At 42.1% G+C, this 27,662-nt stretch overlaps 1 protein-coding gene across 2 annotated transcripts in view; it reads left to right on the top strand.

Annotated features, from left to right (window-relative positions):
• The window catches only part of WWTR1 (WW domain containing transcription regulator 1), a 133,119-nt gene that overhangs the window by 67,488 nt on the left and 37,969 nt on the right, over positions 1-27,662 (top strand). For both annotated transcript variants that reach the window (XM_027582481.1, XM_027582480.1), the window contains one exon: positions 11,257-11,393. In XM_027582481.1, the coding sequence (XP_027438282.1) occupies positions 11,257-11,393 (137 nt within the window). The remainder of the gene's footprint in view (positions 1-11,256; positions 11,394-27,662) is intronic.

Here is a 27,662-nt window from a genome sequence, read left to right as displayed (position 1 = left end):
TCTTTGTTAAGTAAAAATTAAAGCAATAGTCTATTTTTTTATTAAACCTCCACCTGTGGGTACCAGGTTAACTCTGTCTGGAGTTTGCATAAACATATTTTGTATAAAACTATAGTACGTTTTAGGCTAAATTTGTTTTTCCATTTGTGGAGTCACAGAAGCTTCAGGTCTTCTTGCATTTCTATAACTGATCTGTACCTATATTTTGGGGTGAACCATGGGGGCGAACGATTGTCACCTTGTAAATGATTACAAAACTAAATTGGCCTAAAATTTCCTGAGCATTACTGTTAGGAGAAAATGGAAAGCCATCAGATATTATTTTTCTAGTGTTCAATCTTATCTTGCTTTTCACTTCAAGCTAAGGTCCCTTTCTACTTTAAACGTGGGCAGAAAGTCTTGTGTGCTGACATGGGATGCTCATCACCACCGGAAGTGCCTCCCTGACAAAGACACCACAGCCCTATTAGCTCTGGCTTTTTCTTACACTGGATCTGAGAGTTGATATTATTACAATGCAAAGCAAACAAATAAAGCAAGAAAAACCAAACCAAAACAAAGGTGGAGGAACCACCCGAGGGCTGGGGGTTAACTAGTTCTTTTGTCTTTTGAGAATATTTTTTCCTCTAAATCAGTTATTAGCCACTGTATGTGAAATCAAGTATATCTATAGTTTTTAGAGTGAATTGATGTTCACTATTATTTCCCCCATTTTCTTGGGTCCATTGTACCATAGTGTGTTTGCTGATGTTTGTGCATTTGAATTCTTTGGATCCCTTTCAACCACTGGGATAGGTTTTCATAAGGGATAAAGGGGAAGTTAATACGTATAGTGTCATGGGGCACCTGGGTGGCTCAGTTGGTTAAGCAACCGACTCTTGGTTTCGGCTCCAGTCGTGATCTCGTGGGTCGTGGGATTGAGCTCTGCTCCATGTTCTGCCCCTCGAGTGCACGTGCGCTCTCTTTCAAATAAATAAATCTTAAAAATATATGTATCTATTTATAGTGCCATCTCTGTCTGGCACTGTGCAGGTGCTTTATTTTTGTTACTTGATGAAATATTCAAAACAACCTCATAAAATGGATATTTTTATGCCCATTTTACAGTGGAGGACACTGAGGCCTGGAGATGCTAGGTGAAATTACAGTGTTCCCTTAGCTGGTTAATAGCAGAGGCAAAGTTCAAGAATACCATAGAATGTTCTGCCTCATTTGGATGATACTTTCAACCAAAGAGGCCAAGAAATACATGTGAAAAGATACGTGGGCTGAGTTTATTTTTTTTTTTTAATTTTTATTTATTTGACAGAGAGAGAGAGAGAGAGCGCACCAGTAGGTAGAATGGCAGGCAGAGGGTGAGGGAGGAGCAGACTCCCCGCTGAGCAGGGAGCCCGATGTAGGGCTCAATCCCAGCACCCTGGTATCATGACCTCAGCTGAAGGCAGACGCTTTCACCGACTGAACCACCCAGGCCCCCCCCCCCGGGGGGGGTGCTTAAAACACGAAACCTAAGTAGTGTTGTCCAGTGATTTTCTAGGTCTCCAGTGGTCCTCTCCCCTCCTGCCTCTGAAGCTTAACTAAATCTCCTTTAATGCCTCAGTTTTTGTCTTCCATCCTCCAGATCATTTCTTGCAAAAATGGGACGCTGGCTCTGAAAACCACTCCAGTGTTTCTCTGGTTGGGGGTGGGGTCCGGCCAGTCTCTCCTGTGCCAGCTGGGCCACGTCTCCCAAGCACGTGCACACAGTGGCTCTGATGCCCGGAGCCCAGGGTGGCTCATCCTCTTCTCGGAACTTAGAAAAACAAAACCAACACAAAAGAATTGAATCTCTTCGCCTGAATAGAAGCGAAGCTAGACGAATCCAGAAGAATTTTTGGTTTTGAGGAGGCTTTGCCCTCTTCGTTTGGGCAAGTGACATTTAATTCAGTTGTCCCCATTAGAAAGAAGAGAAAGGAGGGCATTTGCAGTTCAGCTGAGCTGTTTTCTGTCCAGAGTGGCTTCGGAGCAGGCAAGCGGTCCATCATCTAAGACACTGGAAGAACAACTGGAAAAACAACACGTTGAAACATGTGCTGGGCACGGAGAGCCTGGAAAAACAATTTTCAAAGTATTTTAGTGTTCTAAAGTAACTCAGTGGCTTAAAAACAAACTTCTTTTAAAAAATGATTGCGAGATTAAAGCTGCTCCCCAGATGTCACACGCAGCTGATAGGGGGAGCGTATCGAACACATAGCTATCAAGACAGAATGTCAGGCTCTCGACCATTTATAATTACAATAAAAACAGGATTTGTGCTCTGTTAACCTCCACACCATTCCTTATTTCTTGGCCACTAGCTCCCCGCTAATTTGATTGCCAGCTCCTAGGGCCCACGATCGTCTGCTGATAGGTCCATGTTGGCGCGGAAGACGACAAGGCACTTACGGCTGTATGCCTGTTTAAGTGGCACGAGTTCGACACTACATGCAAATCCCAACATAAGTATTTGGGGACAGCGTCACTTCATCTGGAGCTTGGCTGTAGAAACAGTACCATGTCTTAACCCTGGAAGGAAGTGGCTGTCTTGGACTTTTCCTGAAAGTATACAAAGCCTAGTTAGACTGCACATCATGTGCCATTTAAAGGATTTTCAGTTGTTCCTTTCACCACACCCCACATTTCCACATTTTCCAAAACTGTTTCTGGGAACCGAGTCCCCATGGAAGTCCCCGTTGTAAACGCTTGTCGAATGAATAAATGGATGAACGCATTCCACTGCCTATTGATAATTCTAGAAGTCACCATTCCTAAAGAACTTCGTCCTTTCTCCACTTCTCATTCCCACCCCGTTTTTGTTTGTGAAAAGGGGGAAAGTGGGAAAATACACTTGGTATCTGGAAATAAAACATAGCGAAGTAAACTCTTACATAGTCGTTTGGTTTCCACATGAGAAATTTAGCATGATTTATAAATCTTTTAAGAGCAGTATTGATCCTGGGGCGCCTGGGTGGCTCAGTCATTAAGCGTCTGCCTTTGGCTCAGATCATGATCCTGGGATCGAGCCCCGCATCGGGCTCCTTGCTCAGCGGGGAGCCTGCTTCTCCCTCTGCCTGTGCTTCTGCTCGTGCTCTTACTCTCTCCCTCTCTCTCTGACAAATAAATAAAGATTAATCTTAAAAAAAAAAAGGAAGAGTTTGGTTCACTTTGCAGAGGTGAAGGCAGGTTTGCATGTGTTGGGCGATATCGGGGTACCTCTGACACAGTGGCTCACCGTCTGAGGTGAGGTGGCTGTGTCACACCCTGGGCCTGTGTTGCTGAGTCACTGGCTTCCCAAAATGGTTTTCTCTGGGAGGGGCGCATACATCCTGCCCCCTTCCTCCGCATCCTGGCAGTAGTGCTCTGTAGGAACGTAAGCCCCTGTAGGAACTGTGGATGTGACAGCCTCAAGTGGGCTCACACTGCACGTTGGGGCTGACGGCAGCGCTCCTTGACTCGGCTTCTGCCCCGACGGAGCGGGTTTGGGACTGAGTCTGCAGAAAAGGCGGCAGTGCTCGCTCGGTGAAGAGGATTTGAGGAGATAGATGGCCACAGCTGGCTGCAACGGAAGTGCTAGTGGACCTTGCGCGCTGCCGTGGCCACCACGGCTGCTAATTTAAACAAGGGGAGGCTTCTTGGCATGGCTGTGTTGGAAGTCGAGGATTAGAGCCTGGTAGTTAAAAATACAATCCCTGCCATTCATTCAGAATTCCAGAGGACTCAGAAATGTTTTTGAATTGGCAAGTGAATGGTGGAGACCGGAAACATGCACCAAAATAATGCTTCTGGTCTCGTATCATCTTTTATTAGAGGATCCTAAAAAATCCCCTATTTATATATGAGTTATTATGCCTGTGTCATAGACTGCAGCGATGTTTGATGAGCTGCCTAAGTGAAAATCTGACCAGAACCTTTCAACTATAAATTTCCTGTGGTTTCAAAGAAGGATGAGCTTTCTCATGAGGCACACTTCCATTATGTGAACAGTCACCTTTATTGTATGGCATGAGGGCGTCTCTATGGCTTTGGGATTTAATCTGTGAATGATACAGAGGCTTTGCTAATGGATGTGTCAGCGATGCACCTTTGCAGCCTAACTTTTTACCTCTTTGTATCTTTTATTCTAATGCGTTGGACCAGCAAGAGATGGTACTGTTCAGGATTTGGGCAGAACAGAAAAAGAATTGTAACCAACTACAGTGTTATGAAAGCTGCTTTGTAAAGGCAAAGAATCACCGATTAGGGTGACAGTAGGAAGGATGAAAACCTGGGAAGGAGTTGGGTGGCTTTGGAAATGAAATAAAACATCTGTTCAGCGAGGTGAAATGCCAGCACTTTATTTCCGATTGTCAGTGTATTGTAGTTCAGAAGCCTCCTCCCCATTATCCAACTGGACTGATAGGGTTAAGCATCGGGGAACAGCTTACTGGATGGCTACTAATCAGGTTGAGTTGCCAGTTGAGAAGTGGGCTGTGAGCTGTCACAGCCATGGCAGCTCCCCTTGCTATGAGGCTCACCCCGCAATGGGGCTCAGGGGCTCACATGTGGTCAGTTTCTGCCATGTTCTCGTTTTAGGGGACAGCAGAGGAAGTAACTTGGAGAGAGTGTACATCTGGGCCTGGGAGAATTAGTTAGTGTGCACCCCCAGCTGTATTTGTTCTTGTGGTTAAGATCCACCTCTGGTGTCTGTCGGAAGAGCTAAGTACCACTGGCAAAAACAAACAAACAAACAAAAAACAAAAGGCGCCAATCAAAGAAATGCAAGATATGAATAAGATATGATGTATCATTTCCTAGGTCTTAAAATTTAAATAAGAACACACTTTAATGTAACTGTTTAATGTAATTGAGACACAGGCAGCATTTATTCCCGAAATACAACAAAAAAGTAAACCAGTGTTTTGCCTCTTTGTATTTTTAATTTTAACTGGGGAATATTTTCAGAACTTTAACGTGAGTCTCGGACAAGTCTTCTTGCCATCTGGCACAGGATTAAATACTGGCATAGAGTTTGTTGTCTGCTGACAATGGATCAAACTCACTTGGCAAGCCCCCTCTGGGAAATTATCAGCCTCACGCAAATCTGTTTCAATTTCCATTTTTAACACTGATGGGTTTAATTTGCCTGGTTCACCACAAGCAAGTTGCAAAGTTCGTTTAGCACTTTTTAAGCAAATAATCTTCAGTGTATGTACATTTGTGATCACATTAAGAGGGTGGTGAATTGGTCTGGTAAATCAGAAAACATTTTAGTGTTTTCGTTAAGCGTCTGCCTTCGGCTCAGGTCATGATCCCGGGGTCCTGGGATCAAGTCCTGCATCGGGTTCCCTGCTCAGCCTCTCCCTCTGCCTGCCACTTCCCCTGCTTGTGTGCTCTCTCTGTCAAATAAATAAAAATCTTTAAAAAATAAAATAAAAAAAGACAGTTTACTTATGCCCAAATTGGGTTTGTGAATATTATGGGGGTTGCAAGGGTATTGTTTTGCAAATGCTTACTATGTACGGAGCACTTTGCTATGCCCCATAGGGTCATTCCTGTCATTGAAAGAGCTTACGTTCCATTGGAAGAGAAATACTAGCACCCCCCAAAAAAGAGGGAGTGAAGGGAGAACTTGAAGAGAGCCTGGGATTCTCAGGGGACTGTAACCAAGTGGCATTGAATGTGAATTAAGTTTTGAATCAGTCGGCCTTGGTTTTATAACCCCAGGCTGCCTTTAAATTCCCATTTCATTGGTGTGGTTCTCTTTAACTGCCTAGCTAGTTCGTGGTGGAAAAGAAGAGGCCCGTTGGAGGCTACTTCTAAGTCCCGTCCTAACAGCTCTGTTGCTGGCGGGGAGCCCTGAGTAATGTCTGACGCTAATGTGAAACTCGAATATATTAAAGCAGTGAGGGTGGAGAAGAGGGGGAGTAAAAAGGCAAAACACTTACATTGAAAGATGAAATCTTTGCCCATAGAAATAGGCGAGCCGCTTATGTTGCTAAGAACTCTATAAATTTTTTCAAAATCAAGCACTCAGAATCATTTCTATTTTTATATCTTTGTATGCTTCCAGCAATACAAAATGTATTACATAGACCTTCTCTATTTCAGAAAGTCTTTGTTGTGTGGCTTCCTTCCATAAAGTTAGTGTAATAGGTCATGGGCTGGAGGATAAATTCATTCAAAAACGCCAGGCCTTTTCCTGGGCTGTAAGAAGCCGGTGGGTTCTATTTTTACAGATAAGATTTTATCTCTGCTTTTAATGGTTCTGCTGCTAGTCAGGGTTTTATATTTACAAAATGCTTTTTATTTTTATACCTACGTAGCGCGTTGTGCACAACAGGCGTACAGTTCATGCTGGTGAGTAAACTTGAACCCACGTTGTCACCCTTGGGCTTGTGGCGGCCTTGCATACATTCACTGCTGGGGAGGTGAGCTTGGGAAGCCCTGTGAACTGTCATGAAATCTGCAGGTGACTTTGACTGTCATTATTTTCCCTGAACAGACCTATTTTACTCTTGCAACAAGAAACCGGTGCGTTTGTTAGCTTCTTTTACTCCTATCTCGTGGATCTGGGTGCTGAGACCAGGATGGGTGAAGTGTCTTGTCCAACAAGGTCACATAGGATCAGAGGTAACATTAAAACTCAGACATGTGTGGGCACCTGGGTGGCTCATTTGGCTAAGCATTTGCCTTCGGCTCAGGTCATGATCTCAGGGTCCTGGGATCAAGCCTTGTGTCAGGTGCCCTGCTCAGTGGGGAGCCTGCTTCTCCCTCTCCTTCTGCCACTCCCCCTGCTCATACTTGCTCTGTCTGTCAAATAAATAACGATCTTTAAAAAAAAAAACAAAAAACCCTCAGGTATGTGTGACGCAAGACTTTGAACTTTCCAGAACACGCAGTGTCTCACCAGTAGGTTGTGTGTCTGGAAGATGCCGATGTGAGTAGTACTTTTATTTCATGGGCAGACAAGGACCCAGGGGTGACTTGGATCCCAGCTGTCCTTGGGATAGGAGTCTAGAGGTGGGATGGAGAAGCGGATTGTCAGGAGGGGTGGGGGAAGGGACGAAGGTTGGAGGAAAACCAGGAAGACTGGAGGAGGGGAAGCCTGGAGGCTCTTGTGCTCGTGCTTCAAGGTGAAAGGTCACGCAGGAGGCTGGAGGGGAGGAAATAGGAACTAAGTTAATGATCCCCTGGAGGCTGATGGGCGGGACCAGATGGAGAGGGGCGGGAGAACGGGAGGGTGGCGAGAGACCAGGAGGGTGGCGGGGCCGCCTCCTCTTCCACTCATTTCAACGACTTTTCAACCTCACAGAATTTCCCTAGTAAATAAAATGGCTTTCTAAATCAGTGTCTCTATTGAAGAACATATTAATTCAAGAAGGAAAAATTATTTCACACAACAGTTTTACAGCCAGACATCTTAGAGAAGTGTCGACCTTTCTTGCCCCTGAGTGAAAGCTACAGTTCCTAAACAGCTGAAGCTCTTTTCCGACCTGGACACTTCTCTGAGCAGAGGCTCCTGATGTGGCTGGAGGTGAGGAGTTGGTTGGTTCTTTCTGCAGCTGTGGAATGAGGCAGTCTGGGAAATGGTGGTCAAAGGGGCCGCCAAAGAAAGAGAAGACCATTCCCATTATTTTTGTTGTAGGCACCCAGGGTCTCCCTGTGAACCCCTTACAAGCTTTTTTTTTTTTTTAATTTTATTTTTAGCCCAGGAAAGAGGCCTTTTTAGCCCAGGAAAGAGGTGTCAGGAAGAGTTTTCCTCTTCCTTCGGAACTGGTATTTTTCCTTATAAACAACATGGGGCCAGGTGATTGATTCCATTTCCTTAGTTCTTTCTTTGCCCCACGACAGTGACAAGCCCAATCTACAGTTTATCTTCAATCACATTTTAGTACCCTATGACCTGCATGACCATGTATCGTTTTCCTTTTTGTCATGTTGTATCTTCCTGAGTATTTTTGTTTTTACTGCTTATGAAAACAACACATAGTCACTGTTAAAAACCTGGGAAGTACAAGAGAGTTTTGATAAAAGAAGCAGCACCAGTGGGCCTATTATTTTCATGTATCACCGTCAATAGTTTGATATCTTTTTTCCTTTTTTGTTCCATTTTCTAATATGAGAATGGTACAGCATATGTATTCATCGAACACACATACGTAGGCAGATTGAACACACACACACACACACACACACACACACAAATTTTCAGGAGAGAGGAGACTTTTAGAAACAGCAGAGACACTGGGTTTGAGGAAAGACTCGGCAGCAAGGGAGTGAAATCGGGGAAGAGGTGGGAGCAGCAGGGCAGTGCGGATTCATCCAGCTCAACTGCGGGTCCTGGCAGACAGTAAGGTTACACTGAGAAATCCGAGAAAGGAAATGAGTCAGTAACTCAGAGGGAGCGGAGATGAGGCAGCAGTGTGAAAGAGCCAGAGGTTCAGCCTGCCTTCGGGAACGGGGAGACGGCAGCGAAATGGTTTGAACAATAGCAGAATGTAGCTTTCAAATCCAATCATGAGCAATGTATCAAGTTCTTGTGAGCAATGCCCTTGCTTTTGGCATTCAGACTGGGAGCCACCCTGGACATCCTGAGAGCGAGCGTTAGAGCAAAGCTGCTTGTCTGGTCGACGGGTGGGTGTGCAGAGGCTGGGAATTCCAGTGGCTTTCTGCTCAGAGTTGTTTCTGAGCAATGAGAACTGCTCACTTAAGACTCCCTCTTGTACTCTAGTCTTTGGGGAATACCGTGAGTGACACTTTTAATTAACAAATCTGCTGGGAACAAAACTCCTTTCAAAGCGTTGGCTGGGCAAAGGCTTTGAAGGGTGGGCCGAGGAGGCTCCCACGGTCCTGGGGGAGTTCTAGGACTTGGAAGCCACGGCTGAGTTGTACCTCTTTGGGGCCAGACCTCTCTGAGATGGGGCCAGAGGGTCCTCCCAGAACGCCCTAGCACTCTGTTCCCGAGGATGGAGGCTAGCCAGCTGTGGTGACGTCCTTAGGCAAGCTGGGCTCACTTACCACTTGGGGTGCGGGCCTCTCTGCTCTCCCTAGATTCAGGGGGCCACAGCCCACTGGTTCAGAATGAGAGAGGAGAGTGGGGACCAGCATTTGGGAACGGATCGCCCTGGCTCCTATGTCATTCCTACCGCTGACAGTAGCTGTGTGCCGGACCCCAGCAGACGTGCATCACTCTCCCTCACTGTGGCTGTGATCTCGCTGCTTCTGGCGAAGCATCGAGATCCGTGGTATCAGAGGGTCTAAGAAAGGACTCGTGAAAGAGAGAAGGATTCCTTTCCTTCCGGTACCATGTGAAAAGTATGTACGACAGACCTACCTAGGACAAACATGTTTTAATAATGTAGGTCCTGAAGGAATGTTAGTCAAAGGGTTTCTTAGCTCTAATTACTTTGCTAAAGGGAGTTTACTTAACTCTGACATCCTCATCAATTGGTTCCTGACTCTGAAGGGCGATGACAAATCCCCTGAGGCTGGTGATGAGTTTCCACTCGACCAGAAGTTGACAAAAGGATTTTATGAAAGCTTTCAGCAGAATTATAATCGTTAAACTGAAGGTGTAACTAAGACCATTGTTCCTTTCTTTTTCAACTTTTTGTGCTTAAGTAAGTGATTGTCATCTCTCTAGTTCAGTCTTTCCCCCCTATTTGTGTTTTTCTGAACAGGACAGTCTTGGTTTTAACATTTCTATTCTTCCCCGTTCATTTTGGATTATGTTTTGAAGACTCGATAGCTCTTACACTATGGAAACGCAACAGTTAAACTTAATTACGCTTGCTTTACCAAGCCTGACTTTTTTTTTTTTTTTAAATCACACTCATTTAAAGGCCTTCTTGGGAAAACATCCAGGTTTTCACTCAAGGCCGTGGATGAGTTCCCCGTGCAATAACTTGCTGTCTAGGATAAAGAAATCCGAAGAAGTTTAGCAGCAGCAGCATTCAAATGCGAGGAAATGATGCAAAAGAAAAGAAAAATACAACTCCTGCGAGGGAAATGATTAAATTAAAAGATAGTAATAGTGGTTTGCTATGCTAAAGATTCAAAGGGAGCCATTGTTATTCAAAATTAAGGTGTGTTTAACTGAAAGAACAATCATGCTCCTTTTCATATGGATCTAGAAGGGTCTGTAGTGTGTGGGGGTTGACAGCGACAGTTACTTTGGGAGAGGCAAACCTAGTTGTAAGGCTTAGAACAAAAGGCTGACATTTAGTTTCTGCTATCAGAGTTTGTTGTCTTTAATAACTATAGAGAGAACTCCGATACAGTTCGTAAAACAAAGTTAGGGCACCAGATGATTATGCTCATCTTTAAAAGAAAAATATAATAAAATTTCAGAAAAGAGTTTATGGCATGGGGTACATAAAGCACCAGGAATGACTTATGATGTGGTTTGGGAGGAGGCAGACAAAGCTGGAGGTCCTGTCTATCTTTCTAAGGACATATGGAAACTCCGGACAGAAGCTATGTTGGGCCAGTTTCTCCGAGATTAAGTCACAATAACAAATACTGGAAGTTGTGTATGACCAAAAGTCTAATCGTGTCTTTGCCCTCAGAAACCTTCATGCCTTGACATTTGGGTTTCTCCGTAATCTATCTTCCTACACTTAATTCCTGCTATTCTGTATACTCTAGCTACACAGTTGTTAACCTTGCTGAGTCGAACATAAGCTTCTTGAGGGTTTTTACGTATTACCTGTGTGGACCTCACAGTGCCTTCCTTGCTCTTAGTAAGAGCTCAGTCATGTCATGTTTACGAGGTTGGTTTCAAGAGCCCTGTCTTTGGCTGAGACCGGCAGAGGTGTCCTCGTTAGGTCAGTTATATGATCCGAGGAGCGTAGGAGGGTTGGCAAGGCAGGAGAGCAGGGTCCTGCTTTGGGAGAGGAGTTCCCACCACGGCATCCCAGTGATTGAATGGCAGGGAAGCATCTGAGGAGCTGGGGAGTCAAGGCTCCTTGGCTGGGAGGAGATACAGTGGTGGGGCAGAAAACCTTTAAGAGGGGTTTTTGCATCTAGGGGTGGCTGGAACATCTAAGTCATGTGCTTGTATTCAGAGAGTCCCTGCTGGGGCCCTTGGATGGAGGGGTATGTGGGCAAGGGTGACCTTGGATAAAAACCCTGTGTCAGCCACGTATAAGCAGATCCTACGGGAAGAAGAGCCAGCGTCAGCGTCGTTTAACTTATTGGTGATGGTGATAAAGATAATCATGCTGACAATTAAAAAGATAATTGTTTTCCTTCTTTTAGTCACATAGAAAAAATCACCACATGGCAAGACCCTAGGAAGGCGATGAATCAGCCTCTGAATCCTATGAACCTCCACCCTGCGGCCACTTCCACCCCAGCACCCCAGAGGTCCATGGCCGTGTCTCAGCCGAATCTCGGTAAGCTGAAAGCATCCACTTGGGGCTGAATGAACAGGTGTTTAACCCAGAGGCTCTGGAGCTCAGAAGCAGCTCTGGTTGTCTCGGTGTCGACTTGTGCACCCAGATAGTTCTTGAGTTCTTGGGGTGCATTACCCTTCTGCCACCTTTGCCTTTTTTCATGGCGCCCTTGCTGTCAGTTCACATTATTGCTACTTAGGTTCACAATATTGCTACCTAGGTTCACACTGTGGTTCCAGCATCTCCTTCAGTTGCCTCAGTTGGGGCCTCCTCTCTTCATCCAGGCTAAGGCAAGTACACACCTCATTCTGTGAATTGAGTTCCTGAAGACTGCCAAAGGTGCAGTTCTGATCTCAAATCCCTTTCTTTCCTTCTTTTATTATTATTATTTTGCATAATGTGTGATTGACACCAGGCTAAGTGTTTTCATGCCTTATCTCATTCAACTCACAACAACCCTACAAGAAGTGTGATAGCATTCCCATTTTACGGATGAGGAAGCTTTCTCAAGGTCATACAGCTTGTGGATAGCAGAGTTTGGAGTTTGAACTGAGGCTGCTGTGGTTTAGAAGGCATTCAGCCTTTACCTGATCTGCAGGGGGCTTCTTGAGATACCTGCTCCAGGACAATGCAGCTTACTCTTCACCTCATTTAGAATGTTTAAGTGTGATTTTAGAATTGAGAAAAGATTATTTTCTGCTAATTGCCTTTACTAAAGAAGAACTGAAATTCTGCCCACTAGAGATGATCCAGTGTGAATTAATACACTGCAGCAATGTAAGTAATCAGCTTCTATTGTAGTCATTCCCCCTGGACTCCCCTTCCAAAGGCTAAGAATAAAGGGTACTTTTAAAGTTTTACAAAAGACGGTGCCGTTTTCAGATAACATTTCCATTTAAGATCAGATATCCAGATACTGCTTTATACACAGAATAGTTACTTTTAGAGTGAAAAGAATCTCCTGTTGGATTTTTCAGGAATGAACAGGATAAAAATGGAAGCATTATTCCCAGACACCTTCCCTCACTCTGTGACTTAGCCAAAGTGAGTATGAACTCAAGTAAACCCGAGTCAGCTTCAAGTAAATACATCGTCTGTTCTTCCAGGAAGTCTGGATCTACCATTTTAAAGCTTGCAGATGTAAAATATATCCAGAAGCAAACAACTTGGAATAACTTCTGTTGTGTCCCATATCTAACAGGCAGATCAGATCAAGGAAAATAGTACCAATGCTTCTACCAGCAGTGGTAAACCGAAACTTCCCATGACTCATTTGTCCCAAATATATAAGAGCTCAAATAGAAAGCAGTTGCAAGCTTAGTAAAGAAACCACAAATTAGGTAGCATTAGATGAGTTTCAAGTTTCTTTTAGCCATTTAATTTTCATTAAAAATTCTAAAGACTGATTATTAAAGTATTAACTTTCATTTTATAATCCATTATAATTGGAAAAAAGTCTTCATGGACTTTGTTAAAAAAAATGTAAACACTTTTTCAAAGCATTGTTCAAAAAGTAAGTTTTTCTCGGATCCCCTTTCCTGGAGTTCTCTAGTGCTTCTGGTCGGGGGATGCGTTTCTTTCCCATGAATGCTAGCATCCTCGACCTACTGTTCTGCACCTCTCCTCTTCGGCTTTGGTATCTGTACATACAGAGCTGCCTTATTCTTGTAAAAGATTTCCTAATCGTCTCAACATAGTGATATGCCATGATTAGTGTATTTAACTGGCAACCCCCATCTGATGGGTATTTAGGTTGTTACTAGTGTGTTGCTAGTATACACAATACTGGAATGAATATCCTTGTTCATGCTGTACTTGCCTTCATTTTTAAAAGTTGTGCAGCAAGTACAGAGTGGACTAATTAAATTAAAAGGAACTTGAATGCTTGAAACTTAACACTAAAGGCACATGTGAGTCGGCCTGTGCACGAGGGCCACCCCCTTCCCTGCAAAAGCACAATTATTGGTAAAGTGTATCTAAAGAATTTGTAATGTGAATGTTGGAACCATGTTTACCTGTTGCTGAGTTATACTTTCCAGATTTCTAATAAATCGGAGCAGTCAATTTCTCAAGGCACATTCCGGGTTTTTTCCAAACACTATTTGAATATTTGTCCATTACAAAAAGTGTTCCTAGCCTATAGAGAATCACAGATGTGTCCCAAGGATAGACACGTAACAATGCCAAGTGAGCACCAAAGACTGGGGCTAATTTAGAAAGTCACAATGTGGTCCTAATAATGAGTGATTTATTCAGAATATGTTATTTCAGGCTATATAGCTCTACCCGTAGTTTATACTCTTATTATCAATTTTTAAAACTCTAAAAAGCAGGTCCTTCTACTTCTTCAATCTGAATTTTCGTCTTTTCAATAGAATATAAGTAACCACTAAGTGAACTTAAGTGGTATGTCTCCTTTACAGGGAGGTGTTTAGGTACAGGGGAAAATGTCAAAATACAGTTAATAATATTATTATTATACTATATAATATATATGTAATATTACTATAACATATTATTATTATAAGATGATAAAATTAGTACCTTTAAATAGCTAATTATATATGTTTCTAGAGCTGTGATATAATCTATGATATTGCTAAATACATTCAGAAACAAATCTTTTTTTTTTTGGATTCTATGTTTTACTGTAGGTTAGGTTCATGGATTTGGGAATCAGACTGTCAGAATTTGAAACCTGGCTTTGCCCATTACTAGCGTTGATGACCCTGTTAAGTTACTTAATTTCGCCTTAGTTTCCTTATATGTAAAATGAAGATTATTATTATAGTATGAAGAGATTATATGAGCTTATATATGTAAAGAGCATAGATCTGGTGCCTGGCACATAACAAGCTATAATTGTTTTATTATTATTGACATTATTCTTTGTGGAAAGAAAAGTTTTATATTTTCTTTTTTTTTTTAAGATTTTATTTATTTATTTGACAGAGAGAGACACAGCGAGAGAGGGAACACAAATAGGGGGAGTGGGAGAGGGAGAAGCAGGCTTCCCGCCAAGCAGCAGCCCAATGTGGGGCTCGATCCCAGGACCCTGGGATCATGACCAGAGCCGAAGGCAGACGCTTAACGACTGAGCCACCCAGGCGCCCTGAAAAGTTTTATATTTTATTCAGTGTTAGATTTGAAGATAATTTCATTGTTCATCCTGAAAGCTCTCAAAAAAAAAAGATTTTATTTTGGGCGACTTAGAGCGCAAAGTGCTTTAAATGAGGAACACTGTGTTTATTACTTTCAGTGAGTATAGCGCCCCCTGGTGGAAATATTTCAGCGCGTGCCCCCCCCCCCCCCCCCGCAAGAAGCTTATCAGTGAATACCTTATTTTTTTCAGTGGATCTATTCCTGAAATGTAGCTTGTAAGTCAAATCATATTTTAATTGGCAGAGAAGAGACCTATCTCTTAAAGGTGTCCTTAAGTGAGTGACTTGTAAAAATGGAGTAAACTTTTGTCAGGCTGCATCAGTATCCAGTGAAAAGCCACCTATGTAGGATGGCAGATTTGTTGTGTATCTAAACTCACTAATTTTTCAAATGCCTAAGTAAAATGAGATAGACTGCAGGGGAAAAAATGAAAAAAAAAATTTTTTTTTTTAATTTTATTTCAAATAACATCTCTGGCTTGGTCTAGTTTTTAACTGAAATTTTTGCTTTTGTATTTGCCAAATCAGATTTTCTGTCAGGTTTTATCCTACTTGATTCTGTCTGAGCAGATTGGTGACCTTTGTGTCTCAGTCTCCAGAGATGCCCAGTGAATGGAAGAAGAAAGGAAGACCTTGGAGAACATCCAGGAGTTAAGAGGAGAGATGATCTCTGGGTGGAAGCCATATTGCTTGGGGCTGACAACTTGCTTAGAGTCCTCAATTTTATGTAACAGTGAAGGGGGAAAATGACTGTACATGTGAAAGTTGATTTTTTTTCTAACCGGGTAGGACCTTGTATCTTTTAAGTGGGTTGTTGTCTCATTAATCACCATTAATACCCACTGGATTTTTTTGAAGGGGGGGGAATGAAACAAACGGGAGAAACTAAAGGACTCTACACAGGCCCTATTCTAATATATAGGACAGTGGGCTTGGGGGAAAGTGGGGCCTGCTAAGGAAATAGTTAGGGTGTTAGGGCAGCAGGGGAGGGGTAGGGTGGAGGCAGGGGATCTTTTTGTCTGGTGGTTCATGGAAGAACTTGGAGTCAGAGCTGAGTTTCTCTTGGCTTAGACATTTACTGGTTTTTGTGTGTGATCAACCTCTCTGAGTCTCGTTTTCGTTTTTTGTAAAGTGGTGATGATGACAGCAAACATCCCTGGCTATCTCCTCAACGTTGTCTTGAGTATGTGGGTACTTGGCATATAGAAAGCCCCCAAAAGAAGTATATTGTTATAACTGTTCTTGTTAGCTGGTAGCTTGATTTTCCCTCACTATTCTGGCCCCCGTGTACTCGGGAGGAAGAGCTTGTGGTGGACACACTTAGAAAGCCATCTTCTCCTCCCTCGGGAAAACCCAGCCACGGTGCCCATAACTTGTATCGTTTGGGACTTTTGCTTACATGTTGCAAATATAAGTTGGTGGACCCCAGACAGCAGTCCAGGCATGTGCTCGTGACCCGGCTCTTTCTCCATCAGATCATTAACAGGGAGTTTGTGACGAGCGGGCACACTCAAGTTCCACGTGAGGGACATTTCTGCCTCTACAAGTGTGACAGTGGCAAGGTTTTCCCATCTCTCAGCACACACATACTGGAATCATGCAGCAACTTAAAATATCCCATTTTAAAATGTTATTGCTGAGAGAAAGTGACATGCAGTTTTGCCCTTTTGGTGATAATCCTAGTGGTCAGAAACTATGGTGTGCTGGGCTCCTGTCACACATTAACAGACCTCTTTGTTGGCATGAGGCCCTGACCTGGGGTGCCAGTATCCTCCCAGACAGAACAGGAAAAATAAAGACTGTATAACAACTTCACCAGACTGCCAGCCCAAGCCGGTTCAGAAACTTTTGGTAAAGTGCAGCCAGAGAGTATTTTTAATGCTATAGGAATTTTAAAAATATCACACACACACACACACACACACACACACACACACACTTTCCCCTTTGAAGATGTGCCGTACACACACACACACACACACACACACACACACACACACTTTCCCCTTTGAAGATGTGCCGTACACACACACACACACACACACACACACACACTTTCCCCTTTGAAGATGTGCCGTACACACACACACACACACACACACACACACACACACACACACACACACACACACACACACACACACACTTTCCCCTTTGAAGATGTGCCGTCCACCAGGCCAGAGTCTAAGTCCTCCTGGTCTGCCTTGATCTGTACCTCAAATTATAAACACATGTGTGTATGTTTTTTTCTTTTTTGCAGGGCATGCTTTTCAAGACAAGATGGAAAATCTTGTCTGTGCTCAGTTTGGCAAATTGGCTTATTCTTCCCTCTAGGAAGTGCACAAGGCACTTAAAAACATTTCATCAAAAAATAAAATAGCTAAGGGACGCTGCAGCCTAGTGTTGCTTAAAGCATGTGGAAAGGTATCCTAAGGTTTGCTAGAAGTCAGATTTATATGTAGGCTATCTTTCTTTTCCCCCTAATCAAATTTACATGGTATGTCTGTGGCAGACACCTCTAGCTACTGTGATTTTTTCCAGCTCTGATACTTTCTACTTTTTGAACTTTGTGGTTCTGCAGCATAAATTAGCCTGATGTGCATAAGCACACATACACACAGACCCAAAGACAAACTGAAAAAGCTTCACACTTTACAGGAGGAGGTAGAGTGATAGGGCTTTGGTAGGAATGTGGTGGTAGAACGTAAGTGTATCCGACAGGGAGGGAGGACTGGTGGGCACGGGGAAAAAGGGAAGGGATTCTGGTTAAAAGGCTTTTTTTTTTTCTTGATTAGAAAAAGAAGAAACCATTTTGTAAATACTGTAGAAATCATTATTTTCATCTTAGATTTGCAGGAAGCCATCAGTTGTCAAAATTCACTCTATCTAATCAACATTCTTGAAGACTGTTCTTTGGAGTTTCCAAAAAGAGATTCATTACAGTTTTTTTTTTTTTTTTTCCTTTGAGGGCTTTTAAAGATATATGAAATGGGGGCTAAAAACATTATTAAATCAACTGATCCAATTCCTTTCATGCAATAAAGTGAGAGGTAATGGTTTATAAAGAAGTGAACTTTGGGTTTCCATGTGTATATTCCATTTATCTTAATGTGGACAAATCTCTTATCTAGATTAGTTCAGTTGACCTTGAACAACGCAGGGGGGTTGGGGAGTAGCCCCCCTGCCCCGTCAAAAATCTGCATATAACTTTGATTCCCCCCAAACTTAACTACTAATAGCCTACTATTGACTGGAAACCTTACCATTAATACAGAACAGTCAACTAACGCATATTTTGTATATGTATTATATACTGTATTCTTACAATAAAGTAAGCTAGAAAAGAGAAAATGTTAAGAAAATCACAAGAGAAAATACATTTACAGTACTATACTGTAAATCAGCATTTAAGTGAATCCATACAGTTCAAACCCATGTTGTTCAATGGTCAACTGTATTCATTTGTCTGGATGAAATAAGATTAGGTGGTAAATAGTTGTAGATTTTATAATGTGAAATTTAGAAATGTAGGTGGAAAACCTCCTCTTTGATAGAAAGCCTTGAGCCCTAAAAAAATGTTTGATGCCACAATTTTCCTAAGAAAGTATTCTCCAAGATAAAATTCCTGTGTAGTATGCTAGATGCACATTTGGAAAATTGTGTACACAAAGTGGGTTATTTATAATATAGCCTCCTCCCCCAAGTAAATGCCTGCAATATGGCAATAAATATATTTGTAACCATTAAAATAATAGTTATAAGGACTATGTGGCACATGGAAAACTTTATTATTTCAGTCTAATTTTATAAAGCAGAAAAATTGTTTATACTATGACATAATTTTGTTTTTTTAGAAAAAACTGTTTAGATTCTCCTTTCCCACAGACTTTGCTCTCCTTCTGTGTGTTTCTAGCCCCTAGCCAAGTGCATGACGCATCACAGGTGCACCACTTTGTAGAGTTAAGGTATTAAGTAAGTCAGTTACGTATTTTTGAGTGTTAATAGTGGTTATAGTAAGCCTTTTTGATTGGGGATGATTCCCTTTATTTTCTCTTTAATGTGGTTATATTACTTTTACAGTAGCCTAAAGGGAAAAAAAGAAAAAAAAAGAACCGTTGATGTCTTGAGCTTTTTATAGAGGGAGAGGAGGATAGGGTGTTGGGAAGAAGCCTCCAGGCCCCATGTGCAGTCCAGACAAAACCAGGAATCTTCAAGCTTCTGCAGTTGACTGAGTCTGCCAGCAGCAAGTAAGTTATTCCCTAGTCTGTAAGATCAGTGTTTCTCCCAGCGGGGATCCACATCTAGCACTGGTAAGATCCTCTGGGGCATTTGTTAACCAGTCATCCAGTCATCCGATTGCTCCTTAAAGAAGTCTGGGGCTGCTGCTGGAATAATGCCTGGCCCCCGGCTCTGGGAAATCTGTTTCAGATGATGGAGGTTGGGGTCTTGGAAGGAGTGCTGTTTTCAAGTGCCCAGATGACTCTGGTCATCACCCAAGGGTTAGCATAGTGATTGGAGAATGCCATCCTACTGAATGGCAGAAACCCACTCAGGTTATCCATTCTTTAACCTGAGTTATCTGAAAAGAACTCTGAATTTGCTCACCAACTTCTTGACTGCGTTCTTTGTCCAAAATAGACGTTTATTATGGCATTGGCGTTTGTGGTTTATGGCCCTTGCTGGTGTTAGTGCACACGTGAACATTGGGTACCTGATGGCCAAAGCCACTTTCTGGAGAATTTTGACCCCAGTCATACCATGTAAACTTCAAAAAGCGAGGGAAAACATTGCTCTTTGGGAATCCAGGTTATTGAACTGTGTTGTCGACATTCACACGGTAAGTGTGTAAGCTCACCTTGAACTTTGCTTGCAGAGAATCAGGCCTCTGCAGGCCTAAAGTCCTGAAAAATTCCAGAGAGGCACCCCATACCCCAAAGAAGAGCAGAGCCTTTTAGGAAGGAGGTAAAAGCCATATCAAGCTTCCTTAAGTCCCTTCTTTGTGGGAACTACCTCCCTTATTTAGTTACTTTTAATGGATTCTAATTTCTTCACCAAGCTGTGGGCCTTTGTTGAGAGTTTTAAAAATAATTCGGACAGTTTTAGTAGTATCTGCTGGCTGACTTCCAATGGTTTGCCCTCAGGAACTTCCTTGTTGTAGGGAATTTCGCCCAGTTAGTTTGAGGTGAAGGGATTCTGGGATGGTTTGTCCCTTGGCCACTTGTTCCAAGTTATTAAGTGCTGAGTGACATTTGGACACTATTCTTTGATCTCCTCTTTGGGGCGCCTGGTGATGTCCCAGCCTGTGTGTGATCATCACCTCCCCCACCCCATATCAACTGGAAGATTGATTTCTTCTTCATTTCTGGAAGTCTAAATTTATTCCCTGGGTGTTCTGCAGTTGCTGGTGGTCAGGGACAGCTGTTCCACCACGCTTGACTCTGGATAATTCTCTGTGATGAAGTCAGCAAAATAATACTGTAAGAGAAGCCAATAAAACAAAAACCTTCATGGTCTTTTCTCCTTAAGTGCTGAAGAGAGGAGGATCATCCCCTCTCCTTGATTTAAAAAAAAAAAAAAAGGCAGGAAAGTTAAGACCCTAAACATATTTGAGGCAACAAGATTCAAGAATGTTCTTTCCCCCATATTATATAATTAGTATTTTGTCATTATAGAACAGCTGAAAAACACTGTAATCTGATCATTCAAAATCACACTAACGTTTTCTCATATATTTGTCTTTTTTCAATATAAATGTGAGCAAAAAAAAGCTGGAAAACCTTCTTTATTCTTTTTTTGTAGCCTGTTTTTCCATTTAACATATCGTGAGCATCTTTCCATTTCACTTAATATTTTTCTACAATATTTTTTGATTAGCTGTTTTTATTGGAATAGTAACACACACACACGGCAAAAAATTCAAACAGTTCCAAAGAATATTCATGAGAAGGAGGTCTCTTTCACACCAGGACCCCCCAGCCCTCTCTCCTTTTCCTCGAAACCCTGCTACCAGCTTCCTGAGTATTCTGGAAATACTCTACATATATATGTATGCTTGGGTGTATATGTCTTTTTTAAGCTTAACATCTCCTAGAGAGCTTTCTAAATTGGTACTTAGAGATGTATTCATTCTTTGCCAGGATTATGTAATATTCCAGTCTATTGATGGACCAAATTTATTTAAACAGTCCTTTATCTTGGGTTTTTAGATTCTTTTCTGATTGTTTGCTGTTATTAAGCAATGCTACAGTGTGCATCCCTGTACATAAATCCTTGTGCCTTGTGCTGTTTATATATAAGATAATTTTGCAGAGGTGGACTTCCTGGATCTAAAAATTAAGTGCATTTGAAGTTTTAATAGATATTCTAATTCCCTCCAAAAAGGTTATTTACACCCCTGCCAACAGTGTATCAAAATGCTCCTTTTCTTCTACTGTGGCCAATGATGTCCATTATCAGGCTTATTAGTCTTTATAATTCTGATAGGTACGGACTACATTCTCATTGTTTATGAATGGACTGGGCATATTTCTGTTTACAAACCATTACATCATGTTAATGGCTATACAATATTCTATAGGTTGACTATACTATAATTTATTTAACCAGTTCTTCTACTGAGAGACCTACGGGTTGAGGCTATTTTTCTACCATTATAAGTGATGTTGCAGTCAATACTGTTGTTCATAAATTTTGGTGCCTTCCTTTAGCTTCCTCATTTTTTTCCAGTTTCTTTGGAATGTTTGTTAGTCAAGTATAGGAATTCCTTAAAAAATACAATTTTGACATGGTTTGCTTTTATCAAACTAAACAAGTAACTGTCTGCAGATTCGCTGGGTGTGTTGCTGGGGGCGGGGATTGTTTGGGGCACAAGTTTTGGGTGCAATAAATGATTTAAAGTTGTCATAAAGAGTTTACTTTTCACCAGGCACCTAGTGTTCCCACTAGCTTGGTTTTTCAGCTTGCATATCCATATGTTTTTGACTAAGCCATAAATGGACGTTTCATTTGAAGTTATTTTTTGCTTCCCAGTACATGTCATGCATTTCATTCCATATTATTTTAGTCCTTTTCCTTTACAGTGTGCTATTTCTCAGACACTAGTGAAGAGTGAGTTGTGAGTTTTCGGTTTTGCCAAGAGTTACATATTTGCAGAGCTGGAAGAAAAGAAAGTAAAAAATATTTTTTAATGTGGGTGACTTAGTCCTGGCTCACAAGACTTTTCATTTAGCTGCTTCAAAGCTCACACTTAAATATCAAGAAAAATATTCCATTTCTACCCCTGTCAACTGCCATAATGCCTGAATTAATTAGAATGGAGCTCTAATCTCTCCCCAGATGGAATTGGATCATCCCAGCCTAATAAAATGAACCCTCAGGGCAGCCGCAAATGTGAAGGCTTCTGAACTCCTCGCCTCCACCGCTTATGTAGTTTTTCTGTTGCTACTGTCTCGAGATGCTGCAACTGAGGGTTATTCCTCTGGAGACCCTGCTTCTCTAGTCTACAGCATGTCTCAATCATTTGTGTCTCTCTTGTCCTCTGTCTCTCCCCTAGTTTTATTTTTATTTTTTTTAAAGATTTTATTTATTTGACAGAGAGAGAGAGAGAGAACACAAGCAGGGGGAGCAGCAGAGGGGGAGGGAGGAGCAGGCTCCCTCCCGGGATGCTGGGACCGTGACCTGAGCTGAAGGCAGCCGCTTAATCGACTGAGCCACCCGGGTGCTCCTGCCTGAGTTTTAAATGCAAAACTTCTCCCCCTGCAATTTGAAGGAATCCCAGGGCCCAAACCATATTAAAATAGATGGCTTTGGCCTGACACATTTCTTCCATGTGCCTGCATTCACTACTGCCTTCTCCAGACTCAACTTCGCCCTTCACAATTGTCCATTTTTTCTTCTGTCAGGAAGGCCAGCGTGGAACAGTTTCTTCAGCTCCAGTTCTGGGAAGTGAGGGCCTATCACTGAAGGACCTCTAAGCTTTACAGTCAGCTAACTCTTGAAGCTCAGACCCCCTCTAAGAAAACTTGTAATTCTTTAGTCCGGTTTCTTGTTGTCAGCCACGGTTGTCCAGAAGCGTTACTTCTAAAAGACTGTTCCAACGAGTCCTATAGAGCAATCCCTTGTCCTGTCTTCCCTGCTGTCTGTTTAATTGAATATGAGAGTTTCTCCTTTTTTAAAAATTTGGGATATATATATAATTAACATAACATTCTATTAGTTTCAGTTGTACAACATAATGGTTTGATACATGCACATATTGCTCACCACAATAAATCTAGTTAACATCCATCACCACATATAGTTAAAAAATTCCTTTTCTTGTGATGAGGATGTTCAAGGTCTACTCTTGTTAGAAAGTTCAAATATACAATACGGTATTGCTAACTCTAGTCACCATGCTATACATTACATCCCCATGCCTAATTTATTTTATAACCGGAAGTCAGTACCTCCTGACAAACTTCACCCTGAATTACTTCTAAGTAACAGGTGGGGTCTGGGGTGGAGGTCGGGAGGCTGGGAGGAACAGTGAGCGTGATGTATTGGAATCCTTAGCACATATTACAACTGGGGTTCTCTCCCCTTCAAACTCTGGTCAGTTCTCAAAACCATTGTTTAGTGGGGGTTTCCTCAAAGATAAAAATGTTACAATACAATGGCCCATACATGACGCAGTTTCTCCTGACCCTGCCAGACTGAGAATTTTGTCTCCAGGGAGTTCAGGGTGTGTATAAGGAAGTTTTTCTTTCTTGTGGTTTTTTTTTTTTTTTTTTAAATACATCACTTTTTATTTTCAAATAATCTTAAACTTACAGAAGAGTTTCTAGTACAAGGAACTCCCATATACCCTTTGTCCAGATTTGCCTTTGTTAATTGTTTATGATTTGCCACGTTTGCTTATCTCACTTTCTCTGTATGAATATATATCTTTTCCCTTTGTCCCCCCCGCCCGAACCTTTTGAGATTAAGTTGGAGACATCATGCTCTTTTACCCCTAAATACTTCAGATTGTATTTTCTAAAAGGACATGTTCTTATACAAGCACAGTATAGGTATCCAAATCAGGAAATTTAACATTGGGACAGTAGTACTGTCAAATCCACATCCGTGTTTGAAGATTTCTTCATTTGCCACAACAGTGTCCCTTCTGGCTGTTTTGGCTTCTGGTTCAGGATCTATCAAGGACCATGCACTGCATTTAGTTGTCCTGTTTATTTAATCTCTTTTTACCTGGAATGATTCCTGGGCCCTTGTGTTTTTGGATCATGACGTCTTTGAAGGGTATAGACCAGTTACTTTGTAGATCGTTTTTTAAATTGGATTTGTCTCGTGTTGCCTCATGGTTTAGATTTAGGTTATACATTTTTGGCAGGAAGGCACATGATGTCAGTTTGTCCCAGAATGGGCGATGTTGGCTTTGATGCCTTGGTTAAGGTAGTGTCTGTGGAGGAAGCGGGGAGAGCAGCGTTTGCTTGGGTCAACTGACTTCTCTACTGACTATGTTCCACAAAGTCAATGCGATATGATGACACCTTGTTTGGTCCACCAGGCCTTTGGAAGGTGTGGCCTTAGGTCAAGTAAACCCTTCTCCTTGAGATGGTGAGCAAATGTCATTGCCAGCATGCTCAGTTAAGCTTCACAGAACATTATTTAATTAACCAATAATAGTCTCTATACCTTGATACACAGAGATAGTTCTTTTAATAAAGATTTTTATTTATTTATTTGACAGAGAAAGAGCACAAGCAGGGGGAGCAGCAAGCAGAGGAAGAAGCAGGCTTCCCGCTGAGTAGGGAGCCCGATGCGGGACTCGATCCCAGGACCCTGGGATCATGACCTGAGCTGAAGGCAGATGCTTAACTAACTGAGCCACCCAGGCGTCCCAGAGATCTAGTTTTAAAATGAAACAGTGGTGCTTGCATTCATTTATTCCCTATTCCTGCCTCTTACAAAACACATAATTCGAAAGGATGCATATAAATAATTAAGTTGTGGTAAAGGGAGACCGAGGCTGAGAAAATAGTAAAACCAGGGAGAAGAACGTATACCCACAGGCCCTATGTGGTTGCTAGAGGTGCATGCACATTTGGCTTTGAGATTTGGGGGCTCTTGCAAAGAGCAAGATATGTTCAGTTATGGGAGTCAAAGCATTTATGAGGTAAAGTTTCGCCTGGTGTTGAGGAGAAACGTAGTTTTTCCATATATAAATGCCAAACAGGAAGTTCTCCCTTCAGTTCCCCATAAAGGATCCAGACACTATGCTCTAGGTGACAGTCCTCAAAAAATCTCACAACAGTGAATACTAGGAGTTTTAGAGGTTTTTCCTATAACCTCCCTAAACACTGGGTCATGGCATGATCTCAGAGCACCAGCCAGGAATATCTGAAGACCAAACAAGGGTACACCGCATACCCAGTTGGATTCAGGAGAGACTCTGGAAAATCCAGAGTTGTAGCTTTATTTGTTGTTGTGTGTGTTTTATTTATATATATATATATTTTTTTTTTTTTTTTAAAGATTTTTATTTATTTATTTGACAGAAACACAGCAAGAGAGGGAACACAAGCAGGGGGAGTGGGGGAGGGAGAAGCAGGCTTCCCACCGAGCAGGGAGCCCAATGTGGGGCTCGATCCCAGGACTCTTTGAGATCATGACCTGAGCCGAAGGCAGACGCTTAATGACCGAGCCACCCAGGCACCCCTATTTATATTTGTTTTTAAGAATAAAACCTCTTTGGCACACCGTCCCAAATAAAACTTAGAGATGTAGGTGTTGGTTTTGTTTTGCTCGGGATCAGAACTCCTCTTGGAAGTTTTTAAAAGCAGAGCTGCTTTGGTTTCTAAATCCCCTTAGCCCACTCCAAAGCTTATTCCTTTCTTCCTCAAGGGTGGCCCTGAACACCTCACAGGGCTGAGAGACAATAGCCCAGAGACACTAATCCCGAGGAGGGTACCCCCCCGCAACTTTTCCATCTCTGGATTTCATCAGAATTTTTAACTTTACCATAGCGTATGAAACGCCCTGGTGGTTTCCCATGTAGTCTGAGCAGTGAGCCAAAAGGAGATTTCTATCACTCTGGAGTAGAGGTCAACTGCAGTGCTCACCACAGCCATGAGGCCCCAGGGGCCCTGGTCCCTGCCCCTCCGACTCTGCTCAGCCCTGTGGGCCACCCTGTTTTGCACAAGTATCCAAACCCACTCCAGACTCCCACCTTAAGATCTTGCATTTACTGTTCCTCAGCCTAGAAAGGCCTCCACCCTGATTTCTGCACTTGATTTAAATTTCTTAGATCACACGTCGCCTCCTCAGAGAGGCCTTCCTTAGTTCCGCATTTGTTTGTACAAAGCCCTTATCCCTAGAATTATACTATATTTTTGCTGTTGTCTGTCTTGCTACTAGACTATAACCTCTCAGAGGGCCAGGAACTTTCCATCTTGTTCATCAGTCTCTCCCTCTAGCACCTGGAAACAGTGCCTTGTATCTAGCTGGGACTCAGCAGATATTTGGTGAGTGAATAATTAAATGAACTGTAGAACACTGGAAAGAAAAAGTCACCTATTGTCCTAACATCCAAACACCACCATTACTAATTCTTTAATACTTTTTCATTCCAAAGATAATTAACTTTTGGAGGGTCACAAGAAATCCTATAAGATCTAGGGGTACAGTCCTCAAAATGCACACAGACACACGTTCCCAAAATTTGACATAGAATTTTACCAGATTTCCTAATCCTGCTACCCCTGGTTAAATTCTTTTCTTTTTTTTACCCCTGAGTAGTCCTGGCCTGATGCAAAGCACCCACCCGCCTCACATCATTCTCTTTGCTAATCTGATGGCTAAAAAATGGCTCAACTTTCATTTGCATTTCTGTGATTCCTTGTGAGGCTGATCATTTTTCCATGTTTGATTTCTAATTGCTTATTCCATTTCATAAATTGTTCAGGTTCGTTGACTGTTTCTTGGAGTGTCTGTTGTATGAGCTCTTTAAGATGTTGACTAAAGAATAAAGATGTTTACTAAAATAGTACATTATAGAAAGAAAACAGATTAAAAATTAGCCTTCCACACTGACAGCTTTTTCTCTGCCCCTGGTGGAACACAGCTGTAGATTCATTTTCTGTTATTTTGCTTGGGTTGCCACACTTTGCACCTGGAGTAGTTTTAAAATCATTCAGGAAAGTGAACCAATAAAAAGCTACAATAAACTCTCTCCTGACTAATGAAAATAAATGCATGAATCAGAATTTCCATTTCCTGCTAGGATAAAAGTGTACCTATTGTCTGAAGATAATAAAACAGTTTTGGTTTTGCTATTGCCAGGCCATCGTATTAAATTCAAAGACACAAAGATAACTTTGTGGAGGAGAACAGTGAAGCACCCAATTTCCTCTTTTTCCGAGTTAGGTCATTATTTGCCTAAATTCACTAGCTTTATAGATGTGCTTCCTGTCACAGGCCACTTTTGATCAGTCTTGTGAGATCCCATAAATCAGATGGAATCTGAGCAGCGTATGCTGGTGCTAGGCAGAAGAAATATGGTTTCTTTACAGCAAAAGGATCCAGAAGAAATCAGCATGCTAACTTATTCTGGATATATTACATCTAGCATGTTCTGGATATATTAAAACGATGAAAACTGATGTCTAAATCTTTTAAATGCTAATAAAATATGCATTTTAGGTCATGCATTTGCTAGGAAAACATAAACACCAATGTTCCAGGCATTTCCATCGTGGAGCCCGAGGAGAGCAGAGTTGCACCTGGTTTGTCACCTACATTACCGTGTAGATGAGTAGACAGGATAGCGAGTAGGAAAATCATTTTCTGGTACTAAAAATTCAGGGTTTCCTGTGAAGGAACTGCAGCTTGGGTTGCAAGTCTAAAACTAGAAGAACTGGGGGTATCTGGAAAACCTAAGGTCCACCTGTTAGATTTGGGGGCACCTGGAAGTGGTTTTAAGGCCTGAAACAAGGAGGCCAGGAAAGTGTGGCTGCATGCACATACATCCCTGAGCTCTGTGCCTTATCAACTGAGCCAGCTGAGAAATTGCCTTGTGGTTATTCTCACCCAGAATTGGAATAAAGGGCTCAGTGTGAAGTTGGGATAG

Source organism: Zalophus californianus, chromosome 1 (assembly GCF_009762305.2).
Source record: "Zalophus californianus isolate mZalCal1 chromosome 1, mZalCal1.pri.v2, whole genome shotgun sequence".
NCBI classification, from domain to species: domain Eukaryota; kingdom Metazoa; phylum Chordata; class Mammalia; order Carnivora; family Otariidae; genus Zalophus; species Zalophus californianus.
This window is presented reverse-complemented; position numbering and strand designations above follow the sequence as displayed.